The sequence below is a fragment of the Neltuma alba genome, unplaced genomic scaffold, assembly GCF_004799145.2.
Source record: "Neltuma alba isolate B1F8T4 unplaced genomic scaffold, ASM479914v2 tig00010560_pilon, whole genome shotgun sequence".
NCBI classification, from domain to species: Eukaryota; Viridiplantae; Streptophyta; class Magnoliopsida; order Fabales; family Fabaceae; genus Neltuma; species Neltuma alba.
In genome coordinates this window covers 102,128-120,344 of record NW_021635427.1, presented here as the reverse complement: position 1 = coordinate 120,344, position 18,217 = coordinate 102,128, and the positions used below count along the sequence as shown (strand labels likewise).

Below are 18,217 nucleotides of genomic sequence, written 5' to 3'. Positions count from 1 at the left end.
AAATAAATATTTATTTATTACAAATAGTTAACTTAACTAATTATTTTTTTTATGACAACTTAACTAATTATTTTAGTGTTTGCAAATTTCTTTTGGTATATAATATTTAAAAATTAGTCATTTAGTTTTTATATTGAGGATTAAAGATATAATGTTTTAAAGAGCTTGTCTTGTGGTGGCTGCGGACCACTGAGAAGTAAGTTCCCCAATTTTTTTTCTACCCAACTTTTAATGTTGGGTTGTGAGGACGTAAGTTTGAACCTTCTATGTAATGGATGACATGAGTTATGGTTGAAAAAGAAGAGTGACACCAATGGCCAAAAAAAAAAAAATCAGGAAGGGTTACACAATTGTTAATACTACTTCCGGTTTTTTTAATAAGAGCTATTTTAATTTTTAATTTAATCCTAAATATAAAATCTCAATCTAGTGTCTCTTATATTTATTTATTTATTTTAAATAGTTATTGTAGTAATACAAATGTTAAAAACTCCATCAAATGGTAATTATAGCTAATACATATGATTAACAACAATATTTTAGAGAAAATAACAGATATTTATTACAAACAAATTAACTTAACTAATTTTCTTAATATACTCAAATTAATCAAGTAGTTTTTATATTAAGGATCAAAAATAGTAGCACAATAATATATTATGTATCTTATTTATAGCTGAGTATCAAATATTTCTTTATGTTAAAACCAGCAGGAATCAGAATGTAAGGTAGTGTTCGGTCAAAAAAGAGAAAAAAAGAACGTAAGGTGGTGCCTATCAAGGCTGTTGTAGCCATCACAGGGAATAAACAACGCGAACATATAGCATGGAGACCAGATATTACTCTTAGACGGATTATAGTTGCAACATTTTCATCTATATTAGTGAGACTCCAAGCTCACAAATTATAGTATCAGCAATATTTACTTCTCAAGAAGGGAAAAAAAAAAAAGCTCATGCCATAACATGACGACACTATACAACTTAATTATTATATCCAAGTCATTTGCATCTCATTCTTCTTACGTATTAAGGAACGCATTAAATTGATAAAACTTTTCACATTTGCTCTATTAAAAAAAATGGTATTGAAAAAAATATGTTGTACATTTTTTCTCACCTATTTCCTTTATTGTACTAAATAGGGATAAAATTAGGAAAATGTCATCAATTATCCCACAAGTGATTTACAATTAAGAACACAGCCTCCATGCCTAATTTCACCAACAAATTTTCCATCATAAAAAGTTCAAATTTCTGATTACACTCATTATCAATGGATTTATTACTACTAGCCCGTCTTAAAAAGAGACACAATTAACGTTAAAATTAAGATACAAAAAGGGTTCTACTTGTTTCTTTCATTTTTCAGTTGGTACCAGAAGCAGTCCATTCTTTCCAGTCACTGTCAACATGATTTTGAGCCCACTTGATAGCAGCACGTGCAGCCTGTGGCCCTCCTGGTAATCCCCTCTCATTTACAGTATCGGCCATGTCTATGAATGGTAACACCAATAGTGTCCCAGGTCCTCCATATTCTGAGTGTAAGAAAGTACTGAATATCTGTTCAACATTCACACAATATAGAGCCAATATTGATAAGTTCATTCTAATAATATTGTTTGCAATGCCCACCATAAGTTACAACCAATAAAACAGAGAGTGAATTCACCATTGATTGATTAGAGACAATGTCCACAAAAAGAGGACAGTCGAAGAGACAGACAACGTTTAACTTGAACTTGAAAATCACATATGAACAAATTTCAAGTAAAAAACATATTTATGGAGGACTGATCTACGAGAGAAAAACAAAGCATACCAATCATAGAGATGTTAGTATTTCAAACATATTTTTCAATGCTCCATCTTATAATGTTAGATATGGCTATATTCTGAGTATCTTCATGAGCTCTTTCATTTTCAGGAGTACATTACACATTTCTTTATAACAGATACAATGTTTTCCAAATGAAGTTCTATTCTATACAAGATTTCAGATGTCAAGCTCAATCTGAAGATAATAGTTCTCCATTACTCATCATAACAGATATCACAAAGGCCATGAACTAAACCAGTAAACACAGTTCAAGATCATTTTTTCCCAGTAACCACAGCTCTGGCTTCTTCTTTTTTTCTTTTTAATTTTAATCAAAGTTTGTCGCCCAATAAATCAGAAGAATCATGACACATGTTATAATCCGTAGCTTTATTCTGAGTCCCTATCTATATCTTACCCCTTCACAAGTCAGAAATGAGACTTTTCAGATTACTGGTATGTTATCAAAGGGGCCTAATAAACCAATCGCTTTACCCACAACATTGCTTTAGCATCACTAAAATCAAAGATGAGAAACAGAGTAAGCCCTAGCATTCGCCAGAAAATTTGTTGTTGAGCTCAACAAGTATATCATCTGAGACAACTTTGCTATATTTTGGAACAAAAGGGCAGAGAGCATAAGCATGGTAACTCACTTCGGTGCAAACACCTACAACTTCGTCAACTGATTCCCCATACACATCTTTCTTCGAAAGTTTCTTCAGAAGATGGTTTCTAAACTTTTTCGTCTCCTGAAAGCGGCGTAAAGAGGACATTAAGTAACTTTCTTCAACAGAACCCAAAAAATAACAATTGAAACAGAAACTCACGGCATCAGCAAATTCAGGAATTGGGTCAGGAAATTTGTATTCTGCAGCTCTAGTAACGAGCATTTTTGAGGATGAGGAGGAAGGAAATCCGTATTCCTTCGATGAAGGAAATGAGGAAATTTTTTTGTAAGTTGTTCCATATAAACGGCTCTGTGAGAAGCATAATGACCGAGCACAGAACAATGAAGAAGAAGATGAAGAAGGGATTGCATCGAATGTTGAAGCGGCAAAACACGAAGTAGAAGAGGCACACCAAGACATCTTAGTGACTTTATCCGATTTCCTTTTGCGCATGGGACGCTCGCTGCGACTTTTAAACTTGGGCTAATTTTACTGGGCATCTCGCTGCTATAAATTTTATATTTTATATTAATTAATATTAATTTTTATAAAATAAATTCTTGAAGACAAAATTTCAATTTTGGTAAATCCCATCCAGTTGTTTTTGTCTCTTTTGAATGCCTATATGATGCTACCTCCTGTACCTATAAGATGTGCTTTATAGGTTATCCTTATAACCGGAGTTAGTAAAAGATTAAAAAAATGGAATCAAATATGTAAAATAATTACTCCATAAATACAACTAGCAACATTCTATTTCAAGACAAAACCCAAATTATCTACATAAATACAATCGTTTTTGCATATTTGTATATTTTTCTTCCTCCACCAATATTTATTAGATATAGATTTGCATAAATTGTAACTTAGAGATATAGATTAAAATTAAAAAATAAAAATGACCGATTAAATTTAATCACTAATTTCGATCAATTCAAGGCCCATTGGCCAATTCATATCCAGATCAACCATTACACCATATTTCAGTTCAACTGATCAAATCAACCGACTCTCAAAACATTAATTTCATATGAATTTCAACTATTATTTTCATCTCTTCTTTATTATTTCATATTACATCCTAATAAATAGCATTTGAAGTTTCTTTCATCATTTTCTAAATGCGTCCCCACCTCATATTGGTATAGAGAAGAATTTTAAAGGAAAAAAGGATACAACAAAGGCATATATTCTTACATCCCATAGTGCACTGACAACTATTAGGATTTTTGGCATTGAAATTAGTACTTCAATAAGTTTTTCCCCCTGTATAAATAAGCCAATCATGTTCCTGATAAATTGATTGGCATACTAAAAATATTCTTGTTAATATTTCATTATATTGGGTTTTTCAATGAAAAAATCCTAAGAAAAATACTACTTAAATTTTAAAATCCTAAATTAGCCTTGTTCTTTACATTTTAATAGCAATTGACTATACTTGAAGAGCAATTAGTAACGTATTTTCATAGGAATTCTTGATTTAGGATTTTTGAAATTTAAGTGATTTTTTTTAATGGGATTTTGCCTTTCTCAATCAACTTTTGAGTTGTAAATGCCAGCCTGAATATGTGATTCGCTTATAACGTTTAATTAAATGTATATTATACACTCTTTCAGTTTTTAATATAAGAATTATTTTATTAATTTGATTAGATTAAAAAAATTAGATAAGTTAGTTAATTATAAAAAATATGACATGTTTTTCCTAAAACACCATGTTTATCTTTATTAATATTCTCCCTCTCTCTTTCACTTGATTATAGTTAAGAAAGTATTCATAAGGATAATTTAAAAAAAATTGATAAATATGATAAATAAATCTTATATTTAAGACCAAAATTAGCTCAAGAATTAGGTCCTATATTAAAGACTAGAGGAGTATATAAATTTATTAAGTACCATTTCAATACATTTCGAATGTGATCTCAATTTTAAGCTTCGTTCACGTCCCAAAATAAAAAAAGGTTTACAATTTGTGAAAGGAGGAAAAAAAAATCTCCATTGGAAAAACTTCCCCTTTGCAGCCAACTAATTCAAATCCAAATTAACGAGCACCAGCATATATCAGATAGTTTGTTAAAAAAAAATGCAAATTTAATAGACGCAATTTCTTGCATCGGAAAAGATAGCAATCAGCAAAAGCCAAGAACTTCTATTTTAGATTCATGAGAAAGGGCTCCTGAAAGGACTCGTAAGGTTCATGGAAGAGTAATACGGAGTCTGAACTGGTACAAGAAGTGAGTGAAAAGCCAAAAACTATGTACATATATACACAGAGTAAAACCGATCCACTCACTTGACGCAAAAAACAAAAAAAGAGACGAAAAACTTATTTACTTACAAGATGGTGGGCCCCTCCTGATGTCTAACTTCGCAATTTCTCATTTTAAAGATTTCTTTCATGTGGTTCAAGCCAAGGAAATCCCAGAAAATCAAACACTTCCTTTTCTGTGTGAAATTTCAGACTTGCTGTTCCTCTTCCACCCTGGAACATAGAGATGCATGACAAGTCAACTAATATTAATAATGCATAGGAGAATAGACTACAGTAACAACCACCCCAGAATGAAGCCATACCCGTTTACCACCAGAACCCTGAACAGCGGGGAACAAACCGGTGTCATCAAGCCGGAATCCTTTAGATTCTGCCAGCAGTCTCAACCTGTACTCAGCATCAAACTAAAGTGGTGACTTTCCAACTCAGATGATCAAGAAGGGATGAAAAAAGAACAAATTGCTCCAACCAGAGCAATGTGCCTATATATATGCTGCTGGGAGTGTCCAGTTTATTCCAAGGGAAAGAGAAGCAGTAAGCCATTAATTGTACCAAGGTTGGTCATTCCATTATGGTTACCAAATTGACCAGCTGTAAAATTTATACAGATGAAAAATCAATTTTGAAGTTCACATCAACACTTACATCATCGACAGTCCATTAACCAAGTCAGCTTCAAAGATCAGTGCCATAGCGGAGTTTAAGTAAAATCATCCACGATTGAATTGAAAACCAGTAAAGTGTAAGGACCAAAAAAAGTTGGATAAACTATAAAAAAACATGTAATTATCCCGAAAATTTAAAATTCTCATTCAAGTTCTGAAGGTATTCAAAATGCCTCAACATGTAAAACTGATACGGTAACACGGGGGAAAATACTAGCATAGTGATTAAAATTTATGAGAAATAAACAAATCAATACTTAAATCCCTGAAAACTGCACGAGCATACCTCCTATTTAAAACATCATTTCCTGTCCAAGCTATAAGTCCAAAAGCATATATGTCTCTTGGGTACACCTGCCAAAACATTAATATTTAGACTAATATTTTTTGCAGATGTCTATATAGTCGATGGTCAAAAGTCTACACATGAGGGAGGAGGGAAAGTGTGAGCAGACTACTTAGATATCCACAGCCAATATCGGATGATTTAGCAATTTATAATGCCGGCAAAAGAATGGAAGTACAAATTGAGACTTCAAAACTTCAAGAGCATCATGCAGAAAATATGGCACTCCGGATGCACATATGAATAAATTCACAACATTACACCAAGTCAAAAAGAGAAATCAGTAAACTCCACAATTTTTCCTGAACACTCAGAATCTTCATCAGACATTCAATAAAAGATCGATTACCATCTCTTACCTTTAAATCTATTCGATGGCGCAACTCCCGTCCAGGATAGGTGCAAAAACCAAAGTATGTGTCAACGCCAGAGTCAGTACCCTGAGTTTACTTAGACAAGTCAACAAGGAAACCTTTTGCATAACTCCGAATCACATGATCAAGGCAAGATTTTGTATACACAAATCACAATTGGAAGAATAGGGTTCATAGTTCATACTGCCATTTAAAAATCAAGGAAAAATGTGTCTTACATAATGGACAAGATAACTCCACATGCGCATACAATCACTGACATAATCATCAGTATAGTAATAAGATATACGAGGCATGTTTACCATCATGCAAAAAATACTTGGTTTTAAAGGAAATGGAAAGGACCTTTAACTTTCCAAGTAAAAAGAACACTAGAAAATAGGAAAAAGCTCATATTACCTCTTCACTGTGAATACTGAAAATCAAATCTTCTCTTAGGAAATTCATTTCCTTTAAACGCTGTACAAATTTTGTCAAAAATCCTTTGTGACTGCGAGCCAAAAACAAATCAACTGAGCCTTCAAACACAAAAATAGAAACTTTCCAGAACAAAACGTACAGAGGAATACACATTATTAGTCAGTCGCTTTCTCTTTTAACAGGAGGAGCAAAAGGATGGTGATGGATGCTGCATCCCTCCTTCCCCCCCCCCAAAAAAAAAACCATAAATGAAATTGTAAAGATATTGTAGGAGATATTATAAGATATGTAAATATCCTGTAATTAGTATATAGGATATGATGTGATATGATTTCATATTAATGAGCCATTAATACCTAGGCTCCTCTATTGTATATAAATACCCAATCGAAGTATCAATAAAATACACAATTTTCATTCTCTAAATTACATGGCATCAGAGCCAATTTACTAGGGTTAGAAGAAATTTTTTCTGGCCGCCAGCGTCCGTGCACTGTTCACCAGCATCCGTGCACTGTTCACACGCTACCAGAGGTCCGTTCTCCCGCCATCTACAGTGCACACGCGCCGGTCAGGGGAGGTCGCAGGGTTCCGATCGGCCAACCACCGGAGTCTCGTCGCCGTCCGAGCAGCGCGTGGCCTTCACGCGCCGTCACCCCGTCCGTGCACTGTTCACGCGCCGTCGCGTTTGCAGTGTTTTCCGGCGTCGTCTGTCATTTTCCGGCGTCCTCTCTCGGTTTCCGGCGTCTTCTGTTGTTCCCCGACCCATCCTTGCTACTTATACTTCGTGGGTCCCACTATTTGTTGTGATTCAGAGCAATTTTTTTTGGCTTCCTGAGAAAGCGTTGGTGCTCTGGTTTGTGGAATTCTGATCTATTTTTTATTTTGTGGTCCCTAGTGTGATCCATTTGACTGATTAGTGTTGTTGTGATCATTATTATCTTAATGGGTGATAACAAATCTGTTGTTCCTGAGGTGGTTCCAGTAGTCACTAAGATTACTGAACACAAACTAACTTGGAAAAATTACCTGGATTGGAGTAAGACTATTCGTATTTATTTTCGGAGTATTGAGAAGGAAGATCACTTGACTGACAATCCTCCTGATGAAGAGGATGCCTCTCGCAAGTCATGGTTAAGAGATGATGCACGACTTCTGTTACAACTTCGTAACTCTATTGACAGTGAGATCATGCCTTCTATTACTCATTGTGAATTTGTTAAAGAGCTAATGGATTATTTGGCCCTCTTATACTCAGGAAAGAACAACATCTCTCGTATTTACGAGGTCTGCAGATCGTTCTATCGGTCCGAGATGCCCGTTGACCGTTCCCTCACAAACTTCTTTATGGACTTTAAAAGCACCTATGAAGAGCTCAATGTTCTTATGCCTATTTCTGATGACAGGAAAGTTAATGTGTCTCACCGCGAGCAGATGGCCACCATGAGTTTTCTGACTGCACTGCCATCTCAATATGCGGCTGCTCGATCACAAATTTTGTCGGGAGCTGACATCCCCTCTCTTGAAGAAGCTTTCTCTCGTGTACTGAGAACTGAACAAAACCCTTCCTCAGCTCCCATTCCACCTACTAGTGCATTACTCAGTCGAGGCCAGAATGACAATCGAGGGCTCCCTAGTCGAAGTGGTCCGAAACCAGGAGGTGGTAATCAGGAGCCCAAGGAAGTAATATGTTATTACTGCAAGGAACCGGGACATACTAAACGCACATGTCGTAAGCTGCAAAACAAACAACAACGACAGAGCTCTGCCCATGTGGCTACAACAACCAGTGACATGGTTACTATCTCAGCTGCCGAGTATGCTCAATTGAAATCTGCAAATCCCCCCGTGAGCACTGCTAGTGCAACAGGTAATGAGGCTACTGCCCTTGTCTCTTCTTCCCAAATGGATCATAGACTCTGGTGCTACTGACCACATGACAGGTAACCGTCATCTCTTCTCTAGCTATACTTCTTATGCCAACCCTTCTGCTATCACCATTGCGGATGGTTCCCACTCTCGTGTCCTTGGATCTGGATCTGTTAAACCTACTCCTTCTATTCATTTAAAATCTGTACTCAATGTCCCAAATCTGCTTTTAACCTTTTGTCCCCTAGCAAGCTTACTCGCCAATTAAATTGTTGGGTCTCACTTTTTCCTGACCATTGCTTGATACAGGATCTTTTGACGAAGAAGATTATTGGTAGGGGCTACGAATCTGGCGGGCATTACTTCCTTGATGATCAGGGGTCTCGTGCGGTGGCTTGTACTGGTGGTGTCACTCCATTTGAAGCACATTGTCGTTTGGGTCATTTATCTTTATCCTCTTTAAAAAAGGTTTATCCTCAGTTTCAGCATTTGTCGTCTTTAGATTGTGAGTCGTGTCAGTTTGCTAAACATCATCGTCTACCGTTAGTGTCTAGAGTCAATAAACGGGCTTCGTCCCCTTTTGAGTTAGTGCACTCCGATATTTGGGGTCCGTGTCCAGTTGAGTCCAAAGGTGGTTTTAAATATTTTGTCACATTTGTTGATGATTATTCCCGTACCACTTGGCTATATTTAATGAAAAATCGTTCTGAGCTTTTCTCTCACTTTTGTACTTTTGTTGCCGAAATTAAAACTCAATTCAATACGCTTGTCCACACCTTGCGCAGTGATAATGCTAAAGAATATTTTTCTGAATCCTTTCGCTCTTTTATGCTTCAACATGGCATTCTTCATCAATCTTCCTGTGTGGTACACACCGGCTCAAAATGGTGTGGCCGAAAGAAAAAATCGCCACTTATTAGAAGTGGCCCGTGCACTTTTATTTCAAATGCAGGTTCCAAAACCATTCTGGGCAGATGCAGTCTCCACAGCTTGTTTTCTTATTAATCGCATGCCCTCCTCTGTCCTTGATGGTAACATTCCCTACACCACTCTCTTTCCTTCCAAAGCTTTGTTCCCTATTGATCCTAAGATCTTTGGCTGTGTTTGTTTTGTTCGAGATGTGCGTCCCACGGTCTCTAAATTGGACCCCAAGTCTCTTAAATGTGTCTTTCTTGGCTACTCTCGAGTTCAAAAGGGTTATCGATGTTTTTCTCCTACTTTGAATCGTTATTTGGTTTCAGCCGATGTCACTTTTCAGGAATCTGTTGCCTACTTTGCACCTAATGCTTCCGCTTCACCTTCTCCACCGGCGGAGGAGGATACCTTTCTGGTATATTCTGTTAGTCCAAGTTTACCACCAGCACCAGCTCCCGTACTGGCACCTGGTCAACCATCTTTGTCTTGGGTCTACACCAGACGTTTGAAGGAAACTACTCCTACTGTTGCGCCACATTCTGCTCCACCATTATCTGCTTCGTCATCTGATCCTGCAGCAAGCATCATGCACCCTGAGCCTGACCCTGCCCCAGGTCTAGATGCCGATCCCTCAATTGACTCTGAGACACCTCCTGTTCCAGATCCAGATCCCTCTCTTAATTTGCCCATTGCCCTTCGCAAAGGTAAACGTACTTGTGCCCATCCTATTTCTTCTTTTGTTTCATATAACCACCTCCCTTCTGTTTCTCGTGCCTTTGTTGCCTCTTTAGATACTATTTCAGTACCTAAGTCCCTTCATGAAGCCTTGTCCCACCCGGGTTGGCGTACTGCTATGGAAGAAGAGATGGCGGCTCTTCATTGTGCTGGCACATGGACCTTAGTAGATTTACCAGCAGGAAAGAAAGCTATTGGGTGTAAGTGGGTGTTGACCCCTAAAGTTAAGGCGGATGGTACACTTGAACGCCTCAAGGCTCGCCTTGTCGCAAAAGGCTATGCTCAAAAGTATGGTATTGACTACTCTGAGACTTTTTCTCCCGTGGCCAAGCTCTCTTCGGTTCGTCTGTTTATCTCCATGGCCGCTACCTATAGTTGGGATCTCCATCAATTAGATATCAAAAATGCATTCTTGAACGGTGATCTCCTTGAAGAAGTGTATATGGAGCAACCACCAGGTTTTGTTGCTCAGGGGGAGCGTGGGAAGGTGTGTCGCCTTAAGAAATCACTCTATGGCTTAAAACAAAGTCCTCGGGCATGGTTTGACAGATTTAGTACTGTTGTGAAAAACTTTGGCCTGCACCAGAGTAAGTGTGATCATTCTGTGTTCTATCAGCAAACAAGTGCTGGCATGATTCTACTGGTTGTGTATGTCGATGACATTGTGATTACAGGAAACAATGCCTCGGGGATCTCATCTCTCAAGTCGTTCCTTAACTCACATTTCCAAACGAAGGATCTGGGTTCATTGAAGTATTTTCTGGGAATTGAAGTCATGAGGAGCAAGAAAGGCATCTTATTGACTCAGAGAAAGTATGTTCTTGATCTGTTGAAAGAAACTGGGAAACTAGGGGCTGCCCCGACCAGCTTCCCTATGGTCTATAATCCTCTGCTTGATGCTGATGGTAGCATACCATGTGAAAATCCTGATGAGGCTGCTAAGAGCAAGCCATTTGAAAATCCAGAGAGGTATAGGAGACTGATTGGGAAGTTGAATTACCTTACAGTGACCCGTCCTGATATCACCTATCCAGTAAGTGTCCTTAGCCAATTTATGGTTGCGCCAACTGTCCGACAATGGGAAGCCTTAGAGCATGTGTTACACTACTTGAAGGGATCCCCGGGTCGTGGGATATTGTACAAGAATCATGGTCACACAGACATTGAGTGCTTTTGTGATGCTGATCATGGTGGGTCGAAAGCCACGAGACGATCGACTACAGGATACTGTGTTTTTGTAGGAGGCAACTTGGTGTCCTGGAAAAGCAAGAAACAGAATGTGGTGTCACGATCGAGTGCAGAAGCGGAATACAGAGCCATGGCGCAATCTGTATGTGAGATAGTTTGGATACACCAGCTACTAAAAGAGGTTGGTCTTAAAACCTCGTTACCAGCAAAGCTGTGGTGTGATAATAAAGCAGCCCTACACATAGCTTCGAACTCGGTCTTTCATGAACGAACGAAACATATTGAGATTGACTGTCATTTTATTCGAGACAAGCTCAAGGAAAACTTCATCTCTACAGGACATGTCAGATCCAGCGACCAGTTGGGTGATCTTCTCACCAAAGCTCTCAATGGGGTTCGAGTTGAATATCTTTGTAACAAGTTGGGCATGATTGACATCTATGCTCCAACTTGAGGGGGAGTGTAAAGATATTGTAGGAGATATTATAAGATATGTAAATATCCTGTAATTAGTATATAGGATATGATGTGATATGATTTCATATTAATGAGCCATTAATACCTAGGCTCCTCTATTGTATATAAATACCCAATCGAAGTATCAATAAAATACACAATTTTCATTCTCTAAATTACAGAAATAAAGCAAAAGAAAATATTGAAAGTAAAACTTCAAGCATCTCATTAATAGTTAAAACTGTAAAGACTTAAGTGGTTTGTCTAATAATTCAACAAACACATTCATGCAACAAAAAGAATAATAAAAGCTCGCACACTATAGTTATAATCATATGAACATCTTTAAGGAAAAAATTTTGTATGATCCCAATTGAAAAATGTCACTGCATTAATAAAATTCATAACGTAACAGCATTTTCTGTTGAGACAATAGAACCAGAAAGCACTAAAAAAAAAAGACATATTTGCGATGTATAAAATATATCTTTTCCATTCAAATGCCTCCATTTAATTATATTGTTTTTTCAAAGTTGAATTCAGGGATGAAAGAATCAAACTCACCTTTTTCCATCAGGATGTGTAATAATAATGTCCATATCTCCACATGTAGCTTTTCCGCGTCTATATGATCCACCACAAACAATCTCAACCTAATCGACATGATAGGGGCATAACCAAGATTTTAATTCACACTTTGCTCAAAAAACCACAGCACCAACAAAAGTTGAAATTGTGAATAACATCATGAACTGAAATCAAAACAGCAGAAGATACTTTTAAAAAAAAAATTCATCCTAAACCTATAAGTTATAACTGCATTATGTGATTTGAATTACAATAGGTCACAGATCATGATTATAACAAAATTACGACAGTCGTCTAAGCCTAAAGCACCATCCTTGAAAAAGAGATACAAGGTAAGAAAATGGCACCAAAAATTGCATACCCAAATGATAGTCTGATGAAGAAACATAAAGTAGAAAAGAGTAAAGGGGGGAGAGAGAGAATAGGAGAAAGGAATGAAGAATTCTATTATCAACAATCAAGATACCCCATTACACCCTTGCTCAACCCTTTACACAACTACAAGCCGGAGCTAGTTAACATAGTCCAAGTATAGAAACCCTTCGTTTTCATACATGTCAAACGATTCCAGGAAATAACTGAGAAATCACGAATATGAAATCTGCCTCTCCCCTGCCTGTTGACTATTCTGTTACATAAAAAGTTTCTTCTTCCAATGCAATCTTTTGATCAATAAGAGAAATGTTAATTCAATCAATGTACCTTTCATCAAATTGCAGCATTGGCACTATATCAAAAGCAGTCTCGTATCATCAGTTGATGCTATACATGGTAGATGATTTTAATATATTCAAACTAATATTGAATCCATATCACACGTATTGCATCAATATATCTCCCTATTCATTCCTTTTAACTAACAAATAGATTGCTGATCCCCTGACGGTCTTCGTAAAAATACTACCTACTTAAAGAAATTATCCTTGTCCTTAAGGATCTAGACAAATCAAATTTCAAGGCAGAATTCTAAAGGTAACAAAAATTGAATCATCTGATGCGGCTAATACATCGGACATCAAATTCACACACTTATATCCCACAGTCCTGATTTCTCAGTTTGCTAGACGTCCTTGTGTTGGGCCATTTAATTCCTTCCAAGGCCCACCTTATTGCTGGACAAGGCCCTTAGATGCTTCTAGGTTGGCGGAGAAGCAACACTATTCATAGATTAGACCAACATATGACAAACTAGCCAATGCTTTTGACTAGAAAAATCTTTTTCCTTTGTCTGTGTACAAGCCTGCAATCCTTTCCAGCTTGGCCCTCTTTTCTCAAGAGTTTCAAGGGGTTTGCTCGAAGTCCGAATTGATGTCGTGTGGCTCAAACAAGCAAAGCATCCTAGAATGCTCATGCATGATTTAATCAGAGATTCAAACTGCGGTGGTTGTTGAGTTTCTTGGCCCAGGTTTATGGGAACATTGAAGCATGAATATGTTATCATAATCCTAGTTCTAACATTAATTTAAGATTCCAAATCCACTGAATCAACAAATCAACAACTTATCAAAGATCATCTTAAGCTTCGCAAAAATATTCCCAGCAATCATGATGATGAGCCACAAACTAAACTTCAACGGAAAATCTGTCTTTACTCAAAGAAGATGCTCAACTACCAATGAAAGATGGAGGAAGTGAAACAAGAGGAGACAAAGGATGAAGGCTGATGAAGAGCGATGATGGTCTAACTGTTGCGACTTGATGGAACCCCTACCATAGAGAATGGAGAAAGTTTTAGAGGCTTTTCCTCATGGTTTGCTTGGGAGGTCAAATCTTGACCAATGGAATGTCCAATCTTGTCAATTTTTACTGCTCTCATTTTTTCCACCTCTTCCTCAGATTTTCCTTCTTCCTCTTTTTTATTGCTAGATTCACCTTTTCCTTTTTGCTTCTTCTTGCCTTGGCTTCTATCTTGCCTAGTTAGTGAACCCAAATGAGGCATCACAGTCCAAGATTCTCACTTGACACTGCTTCAATCTTGCCTACAAAAACGTCTGTGGTTACTTTCCACCATGAAAGCTTGATTCTTGTCAAGACCTCTTCAAATCATCAATCCCCGACATATTCTGCTCTAGACAAGCATAATTACTCTTGAACATTGTCACATGAAGCTCCAGCCTCTATCCAAGATCTCCCAGCTGTTTGTGTAATCAAGTATCTGTTCTGCTCTAGAAAAGCATTATTACTCTCAATCATTGTCACATGAAGCTTCAGACCTTATTCATTATTCAAGATCTCCAAGCTGTTTGTGCAACCGAGTCTCCATCACTACTATTGGGATAACATTTTTGACCAAATGGCTAAAAAATCAGCTCTAATACCACTTGACATGTGGTGGACATTTTTATTGGATTCAGACTAATACTGAAATCATATCACACCTATTACATCAATATATTTCCCTATTTATAGAGGATTCCCTTCTTACTAACTAACAAATTATTAATGCCCTGACCTTCTTTGCTCTTGCAGCATAAATATGCATAAAGACAATAAATCCATGCAGTGTCTATAGAAAATAAACTAGCGATTTTACAGGCTGTGAAAGATCAAACATTTATGACAAGATAAGAAAACTCATGCATTCCAACCAAACTAGGGTAGTGCTCACCCCAGGCAATATATCCTCACCAACTTTCTGCAATAAGTTCTCCATCTCTTGTACCTATCAAATCAGAAAGGGTGTTAAAAGTTTTTGGGTAAAAGAAAACAAGTTCTTTGCAATGAATATCATGCAAAAAGTATTACCAGACCTCATTGCGTGGAATCCTTTGCCTAATATCATCAAAGTATTTCAACCCTAACTTTTGTGCATTTGTTAGCGAATCATCATTCCTCAGATCATCTAATGTACGGTGTCCTTTCTCATACAATTTTAGTGCTGTGGCTGGACCTATACCCCACACTTCTCCAAATAAGGATATTGTTCGCACCTATAGTGAAGGGACAAACGAATGGGTAGTAAAATCACAAATATAGCCCGAGTGAAGCAAAGCACTACAGTAGAAAATGTGCAATATATAGAAGAAATATAGATATTTTTTATTAAATATATTTCATATCTTATATAGTATTTTTAATTAAAATTTCTTTTTAAATAGTTTAATTTTCCAACGCATATATACGATTATCTATTTTATATGATGTATAATGTTTTAAAGTAAATTTCCTATTTAAATTTCAATATTTTACATAACTTATATATTATATTATATTATTTGTTTACAAGGGAAACTAAAAAAGTTAAATCATGAAGAAAAGTTCTCAAAGGTCGCAAAGTGAGACATGTTAACACTTGTAATACCTTCTCATCAGTTTCAAAGTGCTCCAACTTAGATAACTTGCCGGTGGTTATTATCTCCTGTATCTGGACACAGTAAAATCGATTGCTTCATTTGTTATAGGACCAAATGAGAAAGAGAAGTCTTAAATGCAAGTAGGAAGATGCACAAATGCCCAATGAATTCCATATTCTGGTTGTTGTACGGCAACAGAGTTCTATTGCCTTCAGAATGCAAAAAATCAATTCATCAGCTACAAAGCATCATATGATTACTACAATCAAGCCAAATTTAAGAGAAGACGATCTCATAGGACAGAAACAAGATGAAGCTAATAGTAGGTGGCAATTATTATTAATATATTAAAACTAATTCTCTATTGAGCTCAAGGTTACAGTAAATGAATCCGTATGTAAAACAGCCTAAGATAGCAGTTTCTATAGCTCACTCACATGATCTTTCATTGATTTTCCAATCGATGGCAGGTTTTTGACCTGGTCCACGCTTTCAATCTTAAATGGCAACTTCTCAATCACCGCAATAGCTTTGTAATAGCTAAAGGACCTCCGATCATCACCCAAAGCTTTGAAACAGCATTAGCACAATAAACAAGTGCCCAAGAAAAATATAAAATAACGGGAGAATAATCTGAAGGAGTTATTTGGGGCTTACCTCTATATATGTTCACAAGTTTCCCAAATATCTCCGTTATATTCTTGTTTAGATCAGGTGGACAGTAAGTCAAGGATGACTGTAATGTTACGCCCTCATTAGAATAGTTTCCAAAAAGAGCAATGCAAAAAGCTTACATGCCATATTTGACTTATGTGACCTTTTCGGATTATTGGTTCTTATTAACAGCAAAATCTACAATTTTAGTAGTTTTTAAAAATCAGACATGCTTTTGGAGAATGCTTTTCAATCAACTCAAACTTTTGGAGCGGTCTTTGACAATTGACATGGCACTATATGAATTTAGTTGATAAAGCTTATACTTCCAAACTAAGCCCAAAAAATTTAGGGAAGAACATAAGAGTATATAATATACTTGAATTGTAAGCTTCTAGGTCTTACTGCCTCATTTTCAGCATTTGGGCTTTGAGGTCTTGTGCTTGCATAATTTAAACAGCCAACTGAATCATCATGACTGCTTGCTGTACTTGGTGATGAATATACTTCATTTTCTCTTCTATCTTCAGTAGCGTCAAGATTTACAATTTCAGTATCCTCGGAAGAGGATTTCATCCTTTTGTTGGGTAATCCTTTATTGTCACCGGAACTGCTTCCATTAACTGGTTTAGGACCCAAAGTCTCATCGGGTACATTTTCTTCATCCGGGACCACCTTCAGTATGTACATATCCTCAGATAGCTTCTCCCCCGACTTCAAGCTGTCTTCCAACCATTGATAAAGGAGAACTCTCTACAGCAATGATCATTAAAGCACTTTCCGAGAATAAATATGCAAACCCACATAATGAAGTTTGAAGATGGAAAGCAGGTTCACCAGAGGACTAGATTTAGAACAGTTACTAATAAAATTTCCCTATAGCAATACTAAGCGTACAAGGTTTTTTTGAAAACCAATAAGGTAATATGTTCTTTTCTTTCATACACTTGTTTGCAAAAATAAAAGAATCATGCTTTTATAGAAATATTAACAGCAAAGAAATAAAATCTGTCATTTAAGTTTTTCTTTCCCAAATAGCAACTTTCAGTTGCCACAAGATACACTAAAGAAGCAACTCACACTTCTGTTTAGATAATATAACAATTTCTTCATGCAGAAGAACTGAAGTAAATTCGTCAATAAGCAACGCACGTTCGAAAATTAAGATTATAAAAAATAAACTTAATTGAAGCAAAAGCATGAAAAAATTGGCTGACCCCTTTAAAACGTGACAAATGCTCACTATCCAATTGCCGGAGAAGGGAATCAGAGTCCATAGCCAAAATGTGAGTAACCCTTTTGGACAAACGCTCTTCTATGACAGCCCCCATTTGCGCTAATTTCTGCTTCCAAATCTTCAAAAACCAAAGCACGGAAGGGAAATGAAAGTAAATTACCAAAAACGAAGAAGCATGGAACAAACATAAGTGTGGGTAAGAGCAAAAGAAAAAGAAAAAGAAAAACACACACACACAAGTACAGATTGACAAGCTTAAGTGTATGTAGTGAAACCTGCAGTCGACGAGCTTGAACTCCTTTTTCGACTAAGAAAACGACCATTCCCGAGAATATGCCATGTGGATGAGATGAACTTGAATTCTTTATTGCGTTAGCCTTTGGCGCCATTGTGGCGGGTTCGTTTCTTCAGAAAGAGGTTCGTCGGTCGTCTATTGGCGGGTTCGTTTCTTCAGAAAAAGGGGGTCCGAGGGTCGTCTACAGAGCACATTACATAACGCCAGAGGGGTCAGAGGTAAAAGCGTAGCCGGTAATCAAATGAGCAGGTAGTGAACACCAGGCCTAGGGAAACCTTGTGCGTGGGTCGCCTCATATGTTTGTGAGGACAAAGCCGAGTGCTATTTACGTTGGAATTTCGTGCCCAAAAATTCCTAACAGGCTCCCTTGGATAGGAAGAAAAGCAGGGTAAAACGAAAATGAGAGGAAACTGAA

General features: G+C 37.0%; 2 protein-coding genes across 2 annotated transcripts; both read right to left on the bottom strand.

Moving 5' to 3' along the window:
* Positions 1–1,240: 1,240 nt before the first annotated feature.
* LOC114757056 (protein PLASTID REDOX INSENSITIVE 2, chloroplastic-like) lies at positions 1,241–2,909 on the bottom strand. The gene is made up of 3 exons (XM_028946051.1): positions 2,649–2,909; positions 2,475–2,570; positions 1,241–1,562 (listed from the first exon to the last, which is right to left on the bottom strand). The coding sequence occupies exons 1-3, from the start codon at positions 2,907–2,909 to the stop codon at positions 1,368–1,370; spliced, it is 552 nt and encodes a 183-aa protein (XP_028801884.1). The 3' UTR covers positions 1,241–1,367.
* Positions 2,910–4,801: 1,892 nt separating this feature from the next.
* LOC114757037 (DNA polymerase lambda) lies at positions 4,802–17,911 on the bottom strand. Its single transcript, XM_028946033.1, has 14 exons — positions 17,783–17,911; positions 17,488–17,625; positions 16,676–17,023; positions 16,274–16,352; positions 16,054–16,184; positions 15,625–15,687; positions 15,074–15,253; positions 14,932–14,985; positions 12,300–12,388; positions 6,552–6,642; positions 6,138–6,218; positions 5,719–5,786; positions 5,070–5,154; positions 4,802–4,977 (listed from the first exon to the last, which is right to left on the bottom strand). Exons 1-14 carry the CDS (start codon positions 17,894–17,896, stop codon positions 4,879–4,881), a joined length of 1,620 nt encoding a protein of 539 aa, XP_028801866.1. The 5' UTR covers positions 17,897–17,911; the 3' UTR covers positions 4,802–4,878.
* Between the last annotated feature and the right edge of the window lie 306 nt (positions 17,912–18,217).